At 42.6% G+C, this 20603-nt stretch overlaps 1 protein-coding gene across 1 annotated transcript; it reads left to right on the top strand.

The window, feature by feature from the left end:
• Window positions 1–526: 526 nt before the first annotated feature.
• Window positions 527–20403, top strand: SAV1 (salvador family WW domain containing protein 1). The gene is made up of 5 exons (XM_059475295.1): window positions 527–782; window positions 3281–3736; window positions 11302–11572; window positions 15723–15866; window positions 19259–20403. Exons 1-5 carry the CDS (start codon window positions 689–691, stop codon window positions 19482–19484), a joined length of 1191 nt encoding a protein of 396 aa, XP_059331278.1. The 5' UTR covers window positions 527–688; the 3' UTR covers window positions 19485–20403.
• The last annotated feature ends 200 nt before the right edge of the window (window positions 20404–20603 follow it).

Here is a 20603-nt window from a genome sequence, read left to right on the forward strand (position 1 = left end):
ACAAGAAGGAACAGCTTCAGCGGAGGTTTAAATGGGATATTTGAGAAAATTTCTCCACGGAAAACGTTGTCAGGAGCGCCCATCCCTGGGGGGGTGCCCAAGGAAGGCCTGGAGGTGGCACTCAGTGTTCTGGGCTGGGTGATGAGGTGGGCATCGGGCACAGCTCCGACTCGCTGATCTCGGAGCTCTTTTCCAACCTCAACAATTCAGTGATTGTGTCACTGTGGGGTTCTGTCACTGTTATTCTTGGTTTTCTGTTATTCTGGGGTTTCTGTTTTTCTGGGGTTTATCTCAGTCCAGGGTTTCTGTAATTCTGGGGTTTCTCTCAATCCAGGGTTTCTGTCCCTCAGGGGTTTCTCTCATTCCGGGCTTTCTGTCCTGGCGGGCTCCCGCCGCTCCGTGAGGGGCCGCGCCCTCCCCGCCGCGCGGGGGCGCTGTGGCCGCGCCCCCTCCCCTGCGCTGCCCCGCGGCCGTCCCGGAGGGCGGCGGCCGCCGCCTTCCCACAACGCCCCGCGCGCCCGCCGCGTCCCCTCAGCGACCCCCGGCCCGGTCCCGGTCCGGATCCCGATCCCAACCCCGCTCCTGGTCCCGGCCCGGCCCCCGGCGGCGGCCGGACCCCCACTCCCCGCCCTACGGAGCGGGGAGCGGCGCCGGGCATGCGGGCGGTGGCAGCGGGCCGGGAGGTGGGATGCTGTCGCGGAAGAAGACGCGGACGGAGCTCTCCAAGCCGGGCGAGGTGCAGGGGAAGTACGTGAAGAAGGAGACGAGCCCGCTGCTGCGGAGTGAGTGTCGGGGGGAGCGGGGGCCGCCGGCTCGGGGGGCCGATCCCGAGGCCTTTGTGTGCGGCCGCTGCGGGTCCGGCGGGCCCTGGAGCTGCGCGGCCTTGGGGGGTGAGGGGCGTGAGGGGGAGGTATCCCCGTGGGTGTGTGTAGGGGCTATTTCTCCCTGTAAATGTGTGTAGGGGTTATTTCTCCCTGTAAATGTGTGTAAGGGTTATTTCTCCGTGTAAATATGTGTTCGGTCCTGTTATGAGCCCTGGGAGATGACGGAGGGAAGTTAAAACTGAAAAGGAAAGCCGAGTTTCAAAGGGAGCCCTGCACGCCTTGTTCCAGCGGGCGCTCAGCGTGCCCGAACTTGGTGGGTTTTGTGGGTTTTATGATTTTCTCGATGCCTGGTTCCTCAGTTTCAGCAGGCGGGAGTTCAGACATTGATTTTAAATGAAGCCAGGAGCTCCGGGGTGAGGCTGGCCGGGGCTCGGAGCAGCCGGGCACAGGGAAGCAGGGAAGGGGTCCCTGTGGCCCGGGGGATTTTCAGGGCTGCGGCTCCTGAATCCTTCCAGAACCGCGCTTGTTTTCCCCATCCGAGCACTGTGGGATGAGATAACTGTCCCGCCAGGCAGTTGCATAAAATCCCTGCATAAAAAATGCTCCAGGTCCTCTCCGTGACTCAACCTGGTGAGGTCACCTGGGCTGCAGGGATCTTCCCGTAGCCCTGTGCTCCTAGGGCTGGGCACAACACCACAAACTCACACTGAAAGTGTGCTTGGGTTTGGTTGTTTGTCTCAGAAGACAACCCGAGACTGAAATGGGTTTGTTTGCCCAATAAATAAATAAATGAATTTATTGCTGACGCTTTCTGGGGTGCACCAGATTTTAACCGTGAGTTGTAAGGGTTTATTAATAAAAGGTAATTAACAATAGGAATGACCTCGTTCTAAGCAAAAGTTATAGTCTGTATTAATTTATCTGGAGGGAAATTACTTATTTCTATCATGTTGAAAGTAAAAGGGAGAAGAGGAATGTTTCACATACTGGAGGGAGGCAGTGAAATTCTAAAGGAGAAAGTGAAATATCTCCCTGATAATTTGAGGACTTAATGCATATGGAATGACATCGTTTTTTCTGGCTGAACTTTGTGCCTTTGGGATTAGTGGGGGCAGTGTGAATTCTGTTTCTATCTTGGATTCCTGTGGGCATTAACATCTTGTCATTCCCAGTTTGTAAGGACAACATTCCCAAAGAAGCAGTAGCCAAGATATGTGGATTTTCTTGACCCTTCTCACAGAGAAGCAAGAACCCTGACTGATTTAGCCACAGCACAGTGTGGGTGGTTTGGGTTTTCTTTTTCTTGTGTGGTTTTTTTGATGGGTTCGGGGTTGCTTTGTTTATTGCAGCTGCAGTTTTGCTCAGTGGGTTCCTGGTGTGGGGTGTGCTGGTTTCTGCTGCACCTGGACATTCTGCAGCTTTACCAGCAGATGTGCACAGGTGTTACACAGAACCACAGAATGATGAGGTTGGGAGAGACCTCTGAGATCACGGAGTCCAACCTGTGCCCTGACACCTCACCCAGACTACAGCACCAAATCTTTTGTTAAACACATCCAGAGATGGTGATTCCACCACCTCCCTGGGAAGAGCATTCTAGTGCTTTATTATTCTTTCAGTGAAATTTTTTTCCTAATATCACCTATCCCTTCCCTGATGTAGCTCGAGGCTGTGTCCTCTGGTTCTGTCAGAGACCGACCCCACCTGGCTGCACCTCCCTGCAGGGAGTTGTTGGATGTGAAAAACGCCAATCACTTGTTTTCAAAATTTTAGAAGTTTGATAGTAATAAAATGGTTATAAAAATAGTAATACAATTAGAGTAATAATAATTTGGATTAGGACAATATGAGACAATAGGAACAAAGAGTTACAGACAGTCCTGGTACCTTTTCTGGGCAGCACGAGCCTGAAAAAGGCCCCACCTGAAAAAGGCCCCATGTTAACAGAGGATTAACCCTTAAAAACAACAGCCTGTTGCATATTCATACAGCTCATCCATGATGCATAAATTCCATTCAAACACAGGATTCTGGCTGGGCAGTGTCAATTTCTTCCTCATAATCCTAAATGGCATCATCCTGCCGGAGTGAGGCAGGAAGAAGTTCATTTCTCCTGATAATGGAGTGATAAATTCTCTTCTTCTGAAAGATTCAGGTGTCCTGTGGCTGCTGTCTCAGTGTGAGTCCTTTCTTTAGAAAAAAAGTATCCTACATAGCATCGTTTCTATTCTAACATTTTGTTATAACCTAAATCTATATTTAACACACTACTAAAGAGAATTAACACAGCATCACTTTCTAACACCACACATACAACATTCATTTGAATATTTTGAAAAGCCAATCGCAAAATACGCATTTTTCACATTAGAGATGCCTTAAGTGAATTTCCCCAGTTGCAGCGTGTAAATCTCTGCCCGGGCAGGGCTCTCACTTGTCCCCGTGCTCCCCGGCAGATCTGATGCCTTCGTTCATCCGCCACGGCCCCACCATTCCCCGGCGCACGGACCTGTGCCCTCCCGACCCCGCGCCCTCCGCCTACGGCCCCGGCGACGGCCTCGTGTCCCGCAACCAGAGCTTCCTGCGGAGCCCGGTGCCGCGGCCGCCCCACGAGATACTGAGGCGAGAGAGCAACAGACTGTCCGCGCCCTCGTACCTGGCGCGCAGCCTGGCCGAGGTGCCCCGCGAGTACGGCTCCTCCTCCTCCTCCTCCTCCTCCTCGCAGCCCTTCCTGGCCGAGGCCGGCGCGGGGCTGGAGAACGGCGATGCCCGCGGCTATTACTGCGAGCGCTTCTACGATGGCCACAGGAGACGCCCGCTGAACGAGCGCCTGCACGAGGACTACAGGTATTATGAACACAACAGTGATCTTTTCCAGAGGATGTCCCACAATCATGGCAGGCACGCTTCAGGTAAGGATTCCTTGGTGGTTTTCTTTAAAATCCGGTTTTGGTGACAGTTTGGGGAGTCTGGATGATCGGGGTTGTGTTTGAGGTGTGTAGGACGGAGCTGCTTTGTCATGGCATTTCTGGGATTTGGGTCATTGGAACTGAGGGTTTGTTCACATATTCCAGTAGTTCACACATAGCCAGAAAGGAAAAATAGATTTAAACCAGGATTATTTTCACAAATAAATGGAGTAAGGCCGAGCATGTTTTGTGTATGTGTCCTCTGCACATCACTTTTGGGTAATTGGGATCAAGGGTTTGTTCACACGTATGGTTTCTGAGGCTGGGTCATTGGAATTGAGGGTTTGTTCACACATATCCAGAAAGGAAAACCAGATTTAAACCAGGATTATTGTCTTAAATAAATGGAGTAAGGCCAAGCTGGTTTTGGGGTTTTTAACACCAGGCATATGTACATCTCCTCTACACATCAGTTTTGGGTCATTGGAATCAAGGGTTCACACATATCCAGAAAAGAAAAATAAGACTTAAACCAGGATTATTTTCTTCAATAAATGGACTATGGCCAAGGAAGTTTTGTGTACATCTCCTCTACACATCAGTTTTGGGTCATTGGAATTGAGGGTTTGTTCACACATATCTAGAAATCAAAAATAGACTGAAACCAAGATTATTTTCCTAAATAAATTGAGTAAGTCCAAGCAAGTTTTGGGGGGTTTTAATGCCAGGCATATGTACATCTCTTCTACAAATCAGTTTTGGAATTGAGGGTTTGTTCACACATACCCAGAAAGGAAAAATATACTTAAACCAGGATTGTTTTCTGAAATAAATGGAGTTAGGCCAAGCAAGTTTTGTGTATATCTCCTCTACACATCAGTTTTAGGTAATTGGAATTGAGGATTTGTTCACACATATCCAGAAAGGAAAAATAAGACTTAAACCAGGATTATTTTCTTAAGTAAGTGGACTAAGGCCAAGCAAGTTTTGTGTACATCTCCTCTACACATCAGTTTTGGAAATTGGAATTGAGGGTTTGTTCACACATACCCAAAAAGAAAAACTAGATTTAAACCAGGATTATTTTCTTAAGTAAATGAGCTGAGGCCAAGCAAATTTTGAGGTTTTTAATGCCAGGCAAATGTGCATCTCCTCTACACATCAGTTGCTGGCTTGCAAGAAATTTTATTCATTGGGGGACATCTCCTATTTTCATGGTGTAGAGAATAACCAACAACTCAAATACAACATTGCAGCATTGTTATGATTATTGTTATCATTAAATTTTAATTATCATCTTATTACTTAATTTCATTGTTTTGAATTTGACCTCAATAATTAAAATAATTCCTTATAAATAGTCATAGGGAGGAATGACTGCTTTGTGTAATTAGCAAATTGGCATCTAATTAGTGTTGAAATTTACTTCCTAATCCTTCACTCCTTTCTTTTAGCTTTTAAATTTGTTTGTAAATATGATTGTTTCCCCCTCAGTTTCACTGTAACTTTTTTGTTTCCTAAAACTAAACAGCATAAGGAAGAAGAATCCATTCAATATTACTTTTCTGAAATATTTGACTCTGATATGACAAAAACTATGCCCAAGGAGGAGTTGGGAACAAACATTTCAAACCTGTAAATGATGTGCCTTCGGTATGAAATACATTGTTACCTGCATCTGTGAACAAAATTGTGATTAGTGTCTGATAAAACAAATCTCCTTTATAGCACAAGGAACCTGCCAGGGAGAGCATCAGCTTTTAGTGCTGCTGCCCTGGAGTGTGGGGTTAGAACCTGTCAGTGCCTTGTGCTTCCTGCCCCACACAAACACTTCCATCAGAATGGAAACGCCAGCCAGGAAATTCTCAACTGCTGGGGTTTAAGGCCTGCTACTTGAATCCTCCTTTGCTTTGCTAAATGTGAATCTCTCTGACCTAGCTGGATTTTGTGTGGATCTCTGCAGTTATTGCTCATCCAGCAGGCATTAAACGTTTACCTGTGCAGGTAACGAGCACTGGGATTGTGCTGGGATGTTTTAGGGAGGAGAGGATTTCACAAAGCAATCCCTCAGTTTAACCTTCAGAATTAAACAGCAGCTGGGTCTGCTGAGGAGATTCCCAGAAATGGAGCTCTGGCTTGGAAGTGGAGATTCATAGAGCAAATTTATTTCAAATTTGTAAAAGGAGCTCCATAGTTTGCTCAATTGTAGCAACATCTTCTTCCTAAATAGATTTTTTTGTGCTGTTTGTTGACCTTAGCCCTGGAAATCATAAAGGAGCTGCTCCTGTTTGCTTGGTTTGGTCCTTGACTCTCATACTTTAACATTTCATATTTTGAACAAATTTTACAAGGTTTGGTGATGGGTGAGTATTTAATCTCATGCACCCATAGGGACAGACAAAGCTGAGCCTTTCAGTTGCCAGTGGTTTCCCTTTCCTCCATTTTTTTCCATCTCCATCTGAACACCTAAAATCCTCTTCCCTTTTTTCTTACAGAATTATGTGGCCCAAAATAAGAAAATTTTAGGTTTTGTTACTTCCTTCATCTCACCATTCAGCTTCTTTTTATTTGAACCATCCCATGCCTTCACAGCTTCAGTGTTTTCCTTGAGTTACCCAAATGTCTCTGCAGTTCCTTGTTTCTTTTTCTTGCATTTCCAGAGCCCGTTGCTTTCACTGCCTTTGTCTAAATAACTTTTCTTTCCTCGTCCCCGTTGTTGTTTCTCTTGATGGAGATGCCAGAATTGCCTGGTGCCTGCAGTTCCAAACGAGCAGTGTGGTTTCTAGCTGGAGTTTGTAAATGCTGCCCCTCCTGTCCCTGCAGAGGTGCCTGCTCAGTGCTGCAGTGTTTGGGTGCATTCCCCAGGAGGTGTTGCTGGTGAGCCCGAGGTGTCCCTGCTCTGCTGCCGTTCCTGGTGCTCACCCCGAGGTGCTTTTGGGGGCAGTCTGCCCGTGGAGAGGTGCCTGTGCACTTCAGCTCTCCTTCTGACCTGGGATTCTCCTCTCTGCGGCTGGACAAGTTACAAACACGTTCTGCTCAAGGCTGCAGAGTGCTCAGGCAGTGCTGAGGCTGCCCTGGGCTTTGCAGCAGCTCTGTTCCAGCATTGCCCTGTCCTTCCATGGCATTGCTCCTTCCAGCCACGTTTTCTCTCTCCCTGTGCTTCACTTCTGCCATCTCCTCCTTCCCATATTTCATTCACTTTGTTTCTCATTACCAATCCAGTGCTGCTGATTTTCCTGACCAATATTTTCAGTTGAGATACCTCCTAATTTTACACATTTAGCTACCTCTGTGGCATTTCTTAAATTTTTAATTTCTTTTTTTTTTTTTTTTTTTAATTATTATGAGTGTCCTTTTCAAACTTTTAATTCTAAGAGACTTTTACCTGTCTTTCCTCGCCATCTCTTTCCTCTCTTCTAGGTTAAAGTTTTGGGGAGGTCTGTGGTTGAAGTTATACCTTCAGTGTAGATTGGAACTAACTTGTAACCAAGACCTCAGAGTTATTTGTGCCTGTGTGAGCGGTAAGCTGAACCATTCTTTGTGTCTATGACAATTGCTGAGCTTGAAATCAACACTCTCAATGTAAAGGCACTTGCTGCTGGTGGATTGTGATGAGTTCACTGGGATGTCACAGGAGAAAAAGCAATTTAACAGAGAATCCTCTGTGCTTTTGGTTCATCTGTTAAGTTGTACCCATGAAAAATTGCAAACTTGTTAAATGTAAGAGCAAAATAAATGAGATTATGACACAAAACCCATTTAGAGCTGAAATAGCCATATTTTTATTTTTCTGTGTGTGCCCTTCTCTCATTTTTAAACAAACGGCAGTTCCTGCCTTTTTCTTCTTTTGTGCTGATTTTGCAGGAATTTTGCAGCATAATTCTTGGTGCTGTCAGAGTTCTTCCTGTCATTTCCTATTTGTGAGTTTTGCTTGCTTGGAACGCCCCATTCCCTCCAACAAGAGGTGCTTGTGCTCAGGAAGTTCCTTCAGAGCTGTGGACAGGGTTAGGAAAGGTGGGACCTGCAGACCTGGCTAAACAGGAGAGTTATTGGAAATTATTAGGTATTTTATTGTTAGTGATTCTTTTCAAATTAAACACTGTGTTCATCTTCTCTTCCTGCTCTGATGAGGGGAAGGGAGAGGATTTTGGCATCCTGAAAAGGCTCTCAGGACAATTGGGCTAATTGAAAACAAAGAGTGTTTTGTAAGATTTATTCTGCAACACTTTGGAAATGTGGGTGAAGTCACTGGTGGGGAGTTCTGAAATTTCTCTGCATTTTCTACCCCAGTGGAATTTTCTCCTCTGGATTTGCTCTTTGCCCTTTTTATGCTGGGGATGGGATCTCTCTGCTGCTCTTTTTACCTGCCCTGTGCTGGGAATCTTTGCTCCAGAGGTTTGGATTTCTTTCCAGGCAGGGTTCCCTCAGAAAAATCCCTTTTACTGGGAAGGCACTGACTTCATTCCCAGTTCCTTGTTCCTTCTCAAACACAACTTCCCTGAGTGAAGAACACACTGCAGACTGTTCACACCTGGCATTTATTTGGGTTTGTAAGAGAAGGAATTTTTGCATTGATAAAGTGCCCTGGAATGTGCTGCTGAAAGTCAAAATTGATAATTCAAAACCTTAAATTGAAGATAATGGATTTAAAAATGGAAGGAAAATTAAAGCCTCAATTTCAGTGTTGATATTCCTTAAAAGCAGCAGCTGAACCAAAAAACAACCCATAATATTATATTAATTATATTGATTATATTACATTACATTACATTATTATATTTATCTATTTTATTATATTTATGATATTATTATAAACAGAATTGCCAGATGAGGCTTGAAAAGGTTTTACAAATGCATAAATTTAATTAATTTTTGACCATCCTTGAGATTTGATAGTGCCACTCCAGAGAGTGCTCCTCCCTAAGCAGGGGAAAGGAGACATTTGGGAAAAGAGGATAATTTAACTTTATTTCTTGGGAAAGCAGGGAGAATGAGAATTTTTATTTGTTACAGCTAGAGGAGTGTGTGAGCAAGAAAACCCTGAGAGTTACAGTGAACATGTTCAGTTTATCTCATCCTCCATGCCAGGAAAATCCCAAGTTTTACACCAAATGTTTGTATAAAAACTCTTCAGCTTTTCTGTTTGTGCCACATAAATCTGGTGCCAGCCCCCAGTGCAGGGAACACCCCTGGTGCTTGCAGGGAAATCCTGTGTGGAGCTTTGGGGCTCAGAATTGAGCTGGGATTTAAATGCAGAAAATGTCATTCCTGGAAATTTGCCATGGAAAAGGCAGCCCATGGATTGAGGCTGTCTTGGGATTTTCTTCTTTGGGTTATTCTTTGCAAAAGATCACAGAGGAATTCACTCTTCCCAGTGTTGTTTAGTTGAAATTACAGGTGTGTGTATATATATATTTATAAATACATATAAAAGTTAATTTTCCTCTTCTCTTCAAAGCTATAGGAGGAGTTTTCCTCCTATGTGTGTATCCATCCTCCCACAAACCAACATCTGAAGTTTAGCAGGAAAACCAACAGACAATTTCTTTTGATCTCTAAAAAATTAATTTTATAGGAAAAAATGTCTCAATTTTAATAATTCCTGATTTTCATGCCACAGTGGTTGATGGCTTTAAGGCCCCACGAATATCAACATCTTAAAACTTGCAGCAGAGAGAATATTCCAATATAATCTGTGATAGAAGGGAAAAATTGATTGGTACAGCCATCAGTTTCCAGTCTGGCCTTTGATTTCATGTCCATGGAACATTGTTCAAAACTGGTCATTTCTGCATCTCTACAAGTTTATTTTAATGGTTTGGCTCTTTTAATGAAAATGGCAAAAGGAATGGATAAAATATTTGTGATCTGGTGTTATTTTTGTTCTTTGCATCATGGAAATTAAAAATAAGAGGCATTGGGAGAATCCACGTGTCAGGAGAGCTTCAGTGCCGAGGGTGGCAGCTCTTCCAATGTTGGGAATCATTAACCTTTACCTTTAGTAAAAATAAATATCTGTGGGTTTGAGGCCAGAATTTAAGGAGGAGGAGCTGTAAGAAAAATACAGGGATGTGCAGGTTTTAACAATAAACAGAAAAATAAGGATTCTTCTCCCCAAATTTGTGTGTTCAGCTCTCCTGGCAGTGCTGATTTAACAATCACAATTTCCACATCCCAGAGCTTCCTAATGGGGGAAAATCCTGGGTTTGTTTGGCCCAAACACAGCACTCTGAAGAAGCTGAAATATTTTTATTTTGTCACTGGCACGTGGAGCTGAACCAGCTTCCCTTGCAAAGGTCAGGAATGCTCCAGATGTTTCATTTCTCTGGAATTGAGCTCTGGGTTCAATCCCAATTAAAGATGGACACACTTCCCTTTCCAGTGCTGGCAAACAGGTAAGTCCTGACACCAGAGGAAATCCTGTAAGGCCACACAGTTCAGAACATGACAAGGGTGAGCACAAAGTTTTAAAGGAGGATGTTTGTGAGGGAGGTTTTAATTTATTTTTTATCTATCCCCTTGTTTTGGAGCCTTCCTGTAAGTTTATTTTTAATTATTATAATATTCTGTTAGGATATAGCTCCCCCAGGTTTCAGGGTGTCATTTTAGATGAGAGAGACTCTGACTTTCCCTTCTCTCAGAAAATAACCACACCAAAATGTTATTCCTGAAGAAAAGGAGCAGGGGGTGTATTCCTGTCAGTAAATGTGTGTGGGGGTGAATTCTGACTTGTAAAAAAGTGTAAAAAGTGGCTCCCAAATCCCTTCTGCTGGCTGTGGGAAACAGCAACACACAAACTCTGCTGTTAATGGGATTGAATGGATGCATTTGGCTGTGGGATGAAAGAAAATTGGAATTTTCATTAAAGCTAGGTAGTGTGAGGGACTGGAGGGAGCTCCTTAAAATGAATTTTAAAAGAGAGTTGAATTGACCCCAGCACATCCAGGAGGTAACAAATTCCCAGGGATGGAAAGAAACCTGCAGAATTCTTGATTAAAATTCTTGATTGTCACTGAGGTTTTGTGGTTGGGTGTCTTGGGGATGTTTTTTCTGAGTTTTCTGTGCTTGCTCATCTGGTTTTATTTCTTCCCAAGTCTCCCTGGGGAGGGATGGGACAGGAGCTGTTTCTGTGGGCATCTCTCACCCTCCAGCTGCTAAAATCTCTGTAAAAACTCTGAGTGTTGCAACAAATCCCACATTTCAAAGAGCTGCTGAGCAGTCTCTCAAACCTAGTGCTGGATCAATCCCAGGGAAAAGGTGGGAATTTCATCAGCTGAGGGTTCCTGGCAGCTCTTGGACCCCAGCCCTGCTCTTCCCTCCTCTCTTGTTTACCTCGTCCTGTTGCTGCTCTTGCCTGGTTCACCTGAAAAGCCTTGGTAGTGATTTGTCTGGAGAGTTTTAATTTCTGGATAGTTCTAATTTCTAAACTTTTTGGTGTTTTGTTGGTTGATATATGAAATTTAACTTTGTTTGTTTTTGTTGATAAATGAAGCAGCCGTAACAATTCATGAACAAAAATCATAATTTCTATAAATCTCTCCCTAAACCCCGATCTCCCTTCGTTTTAGGCATCGGGAGAGTTGCTGCTACATCTTTAGGAAACTTAACAAATCATAGTTCTGAAGATTTACCTCTTCCTCCTGGCTGGTCAGTGGACTGGACTATCAGAGGAAGGAAATATTACATCGACCACAACACCAACACCACGCACTGGAGCCACCCCCTGGAGCGCGAGGGGCTGCCCCCGGGCTGGGAGCGCGTCGAGTCCTCCGAGTTCGGCGTTTATTACGTGGATCACATCAACAAAAGGGCTCAGTACAAGCACCCCTGTGCTCCCAGGTGAGCTCCCAGAGAACCCCCCGGGCTTCTCTTAGCCAGGGAGGAGATGGTTTTGTAGCATAAAACAGAAAAAAAACGGTGTTTTCGGCTTTGGCGCTTTTGGCGGTTCGTCTGCTGTTTGTGGGGTTTAGAAGCAGGAGGGTGCTGCTGAACAAACAGAGCAGCTCTGCAGCTGCCAGGGAAACAGCAAAGGTGATGGGAACAGAATTGAGCTGTGCACTCAAAGTCTGATGGGCCTGGAGGTGCTCTGGATGTCTGAGATGTGAATTAAGTCTTGGCTGGGATGAAAATGGGTGTTTCAGCCACTCAGAATTTCAAAGTAAGATAAAACTACATAAATATACACACCAAATCCAATCTTAATTGTTTATCTACACCAAATCTAACAGTTAATTGTTAATACACACCAAATCCAATGTTAATTGTTAATATACAGCAAATTAACAGTTAATTGTCAATATGCACCAAATCCAACTGTCGTTAATACACACCAAATTAATGGTGTGTATTAATTGTTAATATACAGCAAATTAACAGTAAATACACACCAAATCCAATGTTAATTGTTAATATACAGCAAATTAACAGTTAATTGTCAATATGCACCAAATCCAACTGTCGTTAATACACACCAAATTAATGGTGTGTGTTAATTGTTAATATACAGCAAATTAACAGTAAATACACACCAAATCCAATGTTAATTGTTAATATACAGCAAATTAACAGTTAATTGTCAATATGCACCAAATCCAACTGTCGTTAATACACACCAAATTAATGGTGTGTATTAATTGTTAATATACAGCAAATTAACAGTAAATACACACCAAATCCAATGTTAATTGTTAATGTACAGCAAATTAACAGTTAATTGTCAATATGCACCAAATCCAACTGTTGTTAATACACACCAAATTAATGGTGTGTATTAATTGTTAATATACAGCAAATTAACAGTAAATACACACCAAATCCAATGTTAATTGTTAATATACAGCAAATTAACAGTTAATTGTCAATATGCACCAAATCCAACTGTTGTTAATACACACCAAATTAATGGTGTGTGTTAATTGTTAATATACAGCAAATTAACAGTAAATACACACCAAATCCAATGTTAATTGTTAATATACAGCAAATTAACAGTAAATACACACCAAATCCAATGTTAATTGTTAATATACAGCAAATTAACAGTTAATTGTCAATATGCGCCAAATCCAACTGTTGTTAATACACACCAAATTAATGGTGTGTATTAATTGTTAATATACAGCAAATTAACAGTAAATACACACCAAATCCAATGTTAATTGTTAATGTACAGCAAATTAACAGTTAATTGTCAATATGCACCAAATCCAACTGTTGTTAATACACACCAAATTAATGGTGTGTGTTAATTGTTAATATACAGCAAATTAACAGTAAATACACACCAAATCCAATGTTAATTGTTAATATACAGCAAATTAACAGTTAATTGTCAATATGCACCAAATCCAACTGTTGTTAATACACACCAAATTAATGGTGTGTGTTAATTGTTAATATACAGCAAATTAACAGTAAATACACACCAAATCCAATGTTAATTGTTAATATACAGCAAATTAACAGTTAATTGTCAATATGCACCAAATCCAACTGTTGTTAATACACACCAAATTAATGGTGTGTGTTAATTGTTAATATACAGCAAATTAACAGTAAATACACACCAAATCCAATGTTAATTGTTAATATACAGCAAATTAACAGTTAATTGTCAATATGCACCAAATCCAACTGTTGTTAATACACACCAAATTAATGGTGTGTGTTAATTGTTAATATACAGCAAATTAACAGTAAATACACACCAAATCCAATGTTAATTGTTAATATACACCAAATGTAACAGTTAATTGTCAATATGCACCAAATCCAATGTTAATTGTTAATGTACACCAAATTAACATTTAATTGTAAATACACACCAAAACCAATTATGATTGTTAATATACATCAAATCTAACAGTTAATTGTCAATATGCACCAAATCCAACTGTTAATTGTTAATATGCACCAAATTAACAGTTAATTGCTAATATACAGCAAAAATAACAGTAAATGCACACCAAATCCAATGTTAATTGTTAATATACACCAAATCTAACAGTTAATTGTCAATATGCCCCAAATCCAATCTTAGTTGTTGATATACACCAAATTCAACTGTTTTCATGTGCACTAAATTAACTGTTAATTGTCCATAGGCACCAAATCCAATCTTAATTGTTAATACACACCAGATGAACAGTTAGTTGTAAATACATACCAAATCCAACTGTTAATTGTCAATATGCACCAAATCCAATGGTAATTGTTACATTGTTAATCCCAATTGTTAATTTCTACTGCTCAGTCTGTTCTGCTGATACCCAGGAAGAGAAAGTTCTTCACCTTGTGGCACAAAACATAAATATATGGGGATATCTTTAAATGGAGTAACTCTGATCAGCTGCTGCCTGAATCCACATCAGTTCTGACTTGTTAAATGGTGGATTATATGAATCAATACTTTTAAAATTATTTAAAATCAGCTCCAGTGCTTTGAGTGGGGCTGAGGTGAATTTCACCAAAATAGCAGCAGCAGCAGCTATTGCTGAGTGCAGACTCAGTGAGGTTGCAGCAGCAGCCTTGGCAGTGGTGAGTCTGTGAATAGTGCTCAGAAATGGTGAATCTGTGAATAGTGCTCAGAAATGGTGAATCTGTGAATAGTGCTCAGAAATGGTGAGTGTGTGTATAATGCTCAGAAATGGTGAGTCTGTGAATAGTGCTCAGAAATGGTGAGTGTGTGTATAATGCTCAGAAATGGTGAGTTTGTGTATAATGCTCAGAAATGGTGAGTCTGTGAATAGTGCTCAGAAATGGTGAGTGTGTGTATAATGCTCAGAAATGGTGAGTCTGTGAATAGTGCTCAGAAATGGTGAGTGTGTGTATAATGCTCAGTGTGAGTCTGTGTATAATGCTCAGAAATAGTGAATCTGTGTATAATGCTCAGAAATGGTGAGTGTGTGTAATATTCAGAAATGGTGAGTCTGTGAATAGTGCTCAGGAATGGTGAGTCTGTGTATAATGCTCAGAAATGGTGAGTCTGTGAATAATGCTCAGAAATGGTGAGTTTGTGTATAATGCTCAGTGTGAGTCTGTGTATAATGCTCAGAAATAGTGAATCTGTGTGTAATATTCAGAAATGGTGAGTCTGTGAATAGTGCTCAGGAATGGTGAGTGTGTGTATAATGCTCAGAAATGGTGAGTCTGTGAATAGTGCTCAGAAATGGTGAGTCTGTGAATAGTGCTCAGGAATGGTGAGTCTGTGTATAATGCTCAGAAATGGTGAGTTTGTGTATAATGCTCAGTGTGAGTCTGTGTATAATGCTCAGGAATGGTGAGTCTGTGTATAATGCTCAGAAATGAAGGGTGAGTCTTTGTAATGCTCAGGAATGGTGAGTCTGTGAATAGTGCTCAGAAATGAAGGGTGAGTCTTTGTAATGCTCAGGAATGGTGAGTCTGTGAATAATGTTCAGAAAGGGTAAATCTGTATAATGCTCAGAAATGGTGAGTGTGTGTAATATTCAGAAATGGTGAGTCTGTGTGTAATGCTCAGAAATGGTGAATTTGTGGATATATAATGTTCAGAAATGGTGAATCTGTGTGTAATGCTCAGGAATGGTGAGTTTGTATATAATGTTTGGAAATTGTGAATCTGTGTATAATGCTCAGGGATGGTGAGTCTATGAATGATGTTCAGAAAGGATGAGTCTGTTATAATGCTCAGGAATGGTGAGTTTGGGTATAATGCTCAGGAATGAGTGAATTTGTGTATATATAATGTTCAGAAATGAGTGAGTCTGTGTGTAATGCTCAGAGATGGTGAGTGTGTGTATAATGCTCAGAAATGAGTGAATTTGTGTATATATAATGTTCAGAAATGAGTGAGTCTGTGTGTAATGCTCAGGTATGGTGAGTGTGTGTATAAAGTTCAGGAAGGGTGAGTGTGTGTACAGTGCTCAGGAGTGAGTGCCTGCAGGGTGCATCCTGTGCAGTTGCAGGACTGACCCTGTCCCCCTGTCCCCCTGTGTGTCCGTGTGTCCCGCAGCGTGCCCCGCTACGATCAGCCGCCCCCCGTGTCCTACCAGCCGCAGCCCCCGGAGAGGAGCCAGGCCCTGCTGGTCCCTGCCAACCCCTACCACAGTGCTGAGATCCCTGACTGGCTCCAGGTCTATGCCAGGGCTCCTGTCAAGTGAGATTCTGCCTTTTTTTTTTCTTCTTTTCACTCTGAAAATGCAGAAAAATTGAATTTCTGTGGCTGACAGCAGAGCTTGTGCTGTATTTGGTTTTTAGGCTGAGAGAGGGAGTTGTACCAAATGTTTATCACATTAATTTGCTTTCTTTCAGGCATTACTTGGAGTGATCACTTTGTGCAGCTCCCACAAAGCTCTGTCACAGGCTGAAGGATGTGTTTTGCTTTCAGAGTATTTACAAGAGTGGTACCACGTGCTCAGAAAATATGTGAAACATTTCTAGGGTGGAACTTCCTCATGTCTCTTTTAGTTCTTTTTAAACAGCACAGCTTTTCCTCCACCTTTAAGAGTTTTTAATCACAGAATCATGAAATTGTTTGGATTGGAAGGAACTTAAAAATCATTCACTCCCACCCCTGCCGTGGCAGGGACACCTCCCACCATCCCAGGCTGCTCCCAGCCCTGTCCAGCCTGGCCTTGGGCACTGCCAGGGATCCAGGGGCAGCCCCAGCTGCTCTGGGAATCTGTGCCAGGGCCTGCCCACCCTCACAGAGAAACATTTCTTCCTAATATCCAACCTAAATGTACATTTTTCCACCTTAAAGCCATTCCCCTTGTCCTTCATCCCTTGTCCAAAGTCCCTTTCCAGCTCCTTTGGAGCCCCTTTAGGCCAAATGCTGGCTGACATCTGTATTTCTATTTCTATATTTCTGTTCAAGAAATTGAATTGAAAACTAAAGGCTAATAAAAAATCATTTTGTCAAAAAAGCTGCTGCAGGAACAGGGAGTCTGCTCCCAAAAAAGGTTTGAGTCAGCATCAAGAAATGAGATTTTCTAATGGGTGCAGCTCAGTAACACTGAATAGGAAGCAGTAAAATCCCAAATGTGGTGTAATAATTATTAAATCATGTGTATTCTTAAGGAGAATATGAAGAAATTCAGTTTTCCAGCAGTGAGGACAGCCTGGAACTGCAAATTCAAGCTGTGGTGTTCAGTGACTTCCACTAAAAAAATTCCTTTTTTTATTACCTGCTCCTAGTGACACAATTTGAATGAGTTTTATTATTTCTGGTGACTGCTGGGTTTGCCAGCAGCCCATAAAATTTAAATTGCCCTAAAATCCCCCAGAACACTGGGGCTCCACACTCAGTTCCTGTAGGATTTGTATCCTAGAAATCCTTCCAGGTTTTGGCTGCAGATCCATTCATTTGTTGAGGTTTTTGGCACATCCAGTGTAAATTTAAATAGCTCAGCCTGTGTTGTGTGGATTATTTTGGATATTTTCTTAAAAATTGAGAAACAACAAAAGAGAAATTCAACAATGCATCAGGGATTTCTTTATAGCAAGTAGGCTGAGACAAGTTTTTAAATTTTTAATTATCAGCACAGTTTTGCACTGAAATAATTGGTTTCATTTTGTCATGATTTGTTACTTACCCCTAGCTCTGTAAATTGATTTAGCTGGGGGGTTTTTGTTTGTTTTTGTTGAGAGGAGTAGATAACTATGGGAAAAATAAGAATATTAGCTTTTGTTTTAACAAATTCCTCTAGAGCATAAAAATTAGGGTTAGAAAAAGCCTGAGAGAGAGTCTGGTAGGTGTTAACCAAAATAATCTTTGTTTATAGGAACAAATTCCTTCCTGTGAGGGTGGGAGGCTCCTGAGGAGTGGGAAAGAGAGGAGGGAAAGATGAGCAGTTCATTGCTAACACCCACCAAACCAGTGTTAATTGTTAATTGTTAATTGTTAATTGTCAATCCACATTGGCCATTTCTGCTGCTCAGCCTGTTCTGCTGATACCCAGGAAGAGAAAGCTCTTCACTTGTGGCACAAGTGCCTGAAAACTTCAACACAGAGCTCAAACTCCAAACAGCTGCAGTTGGTTATTTCTCTGGTTTTGGGGGGAAAAAAGATTTTAGCAGGGCAGCCCTGTCAGAATCAGGGATAACTTAATACAGAGGCTGTGCTAAGTTTAAGTGAAATTGTTAAAATTCCTCAGAGTATCTTTGGAAGTCACCTGCACCTCCTGGTGCTTCTGTAGTGCCTCTGGAATGTGACTTTCAGTGGGGAATGCAGTTTATTTCCAGAAATCCACTGATATTCCAGCCTCAGCCTGCTGCCAGGTGAATCCATCTGCTCCTGTGCCTCAGCTGCATTGAGTATCTCCAATATTCCAAATATCTCCATTATTCCAAATATCTCCAATATTCCAAATATCTCCATTATTCCATGAGTTCCTCCTGTTCTGGGACAGGCAGAGCAGGCAGCTCCCCATTTCCAAGCTCAGGCAATCACATTTTGGGTGGGCTGTGTGAGGGAAAAGCAGGAAAGGAGGGCAGGGCAGTGAGCCTGGAACCACAGCAAGGTCATGGACACATTTTATGAAAAATCCTTTCGTTAGGATCTTTTCTTCTGAGAAGCTGGGAGGCCTCAGAACAAAATGTAAACATTGATTATCTGCTGCTGTGGAATGCAACAGGTGCATCTGGGATTGGTCTCATGGGGATGTTTGTAATTAATGGCCAAGCACAGTCAGCTGGCTCAGACTCTGGTCAGTCACAAGATTTTATTATCATTCCTTTCCTTCCTTTCCTTGCCAGCCTTCTGATGAAATCCTTTCTTCTATTCTTTTAGTACAGTTTATATTTAATATATCATTTTCTTTTCATATAATATATATCATAAAATGAAATGAAACATGGAGTCAAGATTCTCATCTCTTCTCTTGTCCTGGGACCCCTGTGAACATCCCCACACTGTGAAAATTGTGTATTTTATGATTGGCTTTTGCAAATATTCAAGTGAATGTTATATGTGTTGTGTTAGAAAGTGATGCTGTGTTAATTCTCTTAAGGAGTGTGTTAAATATAGTTTTAGGTTATAAAAAATGTTAAAATAGAAACGATGCTATGTAGGATACTTTTTTAAAGAAAGGCCTTGCACTGAGATAGCAGCCACAGGACACCTGAATCTTTCAGAGGAAGAGAATTTATTGCTCCATTCTCAGGAGAAATGAACTTCTTCCTGCCTCAAAGGCGCTGTCAGGATCCAGAGGAAGAAGCTGACACTGCCCAGCCAGAACCCTGGGTTTGAATGGAATTTATGCATCATGGATGAGCTGTATGAATATGCAACAGGCTGCTGCTTTTAAGGGTTAATCCTCTGTTAACGTGGGGCCTTTTTCAGGCTCGAGCTGCCCGGAAAAGGTACCCAGACATCTGTAACTCTTTGTTTCTGTTGTCTCATATTGTCCTAATTCAAATTGTCCAAATTATTATTACTCTACTCTAAACCATTTTATTACTACTAAACTTCCAACCTTTTCAAACCAACCGCTTGGTGTTTTTCACTACACCCTCCAGATGTTTGACCCACGCCCGTGTCTCCCGCAGGTACGACCACATCCTGAAGTGGGAGCTGTTCCAGCTGGCTGACCTGGACACGTACCAGGGCATGCTGAAGCTGCTGTTCATGAAGGAGCTGGAGCGCATCGTGAAGCTCTACGAGGCGTTCCGGCAGGCGCTGCTGGGGGAGCTGGAGCAGCGGCAGCAGCGGCAGCAGTGGTACGCCCAGCAGCAGCAGCAGCAGCAGCAGCAGCAGCACAGCGCCAACTACTGAGCTCCCGCCGCGGCTCTCCCGGGAAAAGCGCTTCTGGTTGAAAAGGCAGCTTATTTTTGTTGACGTTGCACCTTTGTTATTATTATCCTCTTGAATATTTTTCTACATGTATTATGTGTTGTTTATAAAAGAAGTGGAAATTGTTTGTTAATCTTTTTTGGCCGTGCCGGGAGTAGTTTGTTATCCTGAGAAACCAGCAAGTTCCGTGGTGCCCTGCTCCTCCCTCCCCGGCCTGGGCCAGCTGCAGTATTAGAGCTGGCTGTGTATTTTTGAAGGGCAGTAGTCACGTCCTGGCTTCCACACGTTGTCCCAACGCAGATGCCTCGTTCAGGGAGTGCCCTGGGGTTTGGGATCCCTCTCCTGAGAGCTCTGCCCTTTGTTTACAGCTTTAATGTACAGACCCGGCCCGGCCGCTGGCTCCCGCCGGGGCTGATCTCACCCCACGAGCCGCGCTTCGCCCAGGTGAAGCTGAGTTGCCTTATTTTTTACTTTAGCTCATTAGTACTCCAGCCTCACTCCTCATTTCCACACAGGTTACTCAGAGGGGGACACTTGTACCTTCCCAAAGACCAAGATCTCTAAGCAGAGTGGTTTTGATCCTGCGTTTCCCAAAACCTGACCCGCTCCAGTGGAAAGGCAGCAGCACTGGCTGCCCCGCTGTGCCACCCCAGGGGGAAAATCAGGGATGTAACAGCAATTACTGTTTTGTTTTTTTTTTTAATGAGCTTTTGTCTTAAAGCTCCTCACTTGGGGAAAAATCTTTAATTGTCCAGTTACCCTCTCCAGTAATTTCATTTGGTTCATTAATTGTCCTGATATGTTATTTATGGGTTCTTTTCAGTGCAATAAACACTGCAGACAAAAAAGTACATTTCTTGTAAATCCTACGAATTCAATAAAAATCATTTTGTTCGATGAACGAAGGCTTTGTGTGACTGATTTGTGGCCTTTCACAACTTCAGATAAACCATTCTCAGCAGCAGGAAAAGCCCCATGATTGAAGCTCTTGGTGGCACCGAGCTCTGGGTCTGTCAGTGGATCAATGACCCTCAAAAGACCAACCCTGAAATCCCAAATCAAACCAAACATGTGAAAAAACCCAGAGGAGAAGCTCTTGCT

Source organism: Ammospiza nelsoni, chromosome 6 (assembly GCF_027579445.1).
Source record: "Ammospiza nelsoni isolate bAmmNel1 chromosome 6, bAmmNel1.pri, whole genome shotgun sequence".
In the NCBI taxonomy this organism is placed as follows: Eukaryota; Metazoa; Chordata; class Aves; order Passeriformes; family Passerellidae; genus Ammospiza; species Ammospiza nelsoni.

Bases quoted from the DNA above. Each gene is read 5' to 3' on its own strand.
- SAV1 (XM_059475295.1), top strand. From the start codon at position 689: ATGCTGTCGCGGAAGAAGACGCGGACGGAGCTCTCCAAGCCGGGCGAG. The intron at 11,573-15,722 runs GTGAGCTCCCAG...TGTGTCCCGCAG, and splicing joins AAGCACCCCTGTGCTCCCAG to CGTGCCCCGCTACGATCAGC. The intron at 15,867-19,258 runs GTGAGATTCTGC...TGTCTCCCGCAG, and splicing joins TATGCCAGGGCTCCTGTCAA to GTACGACCACATCCTGAAGT.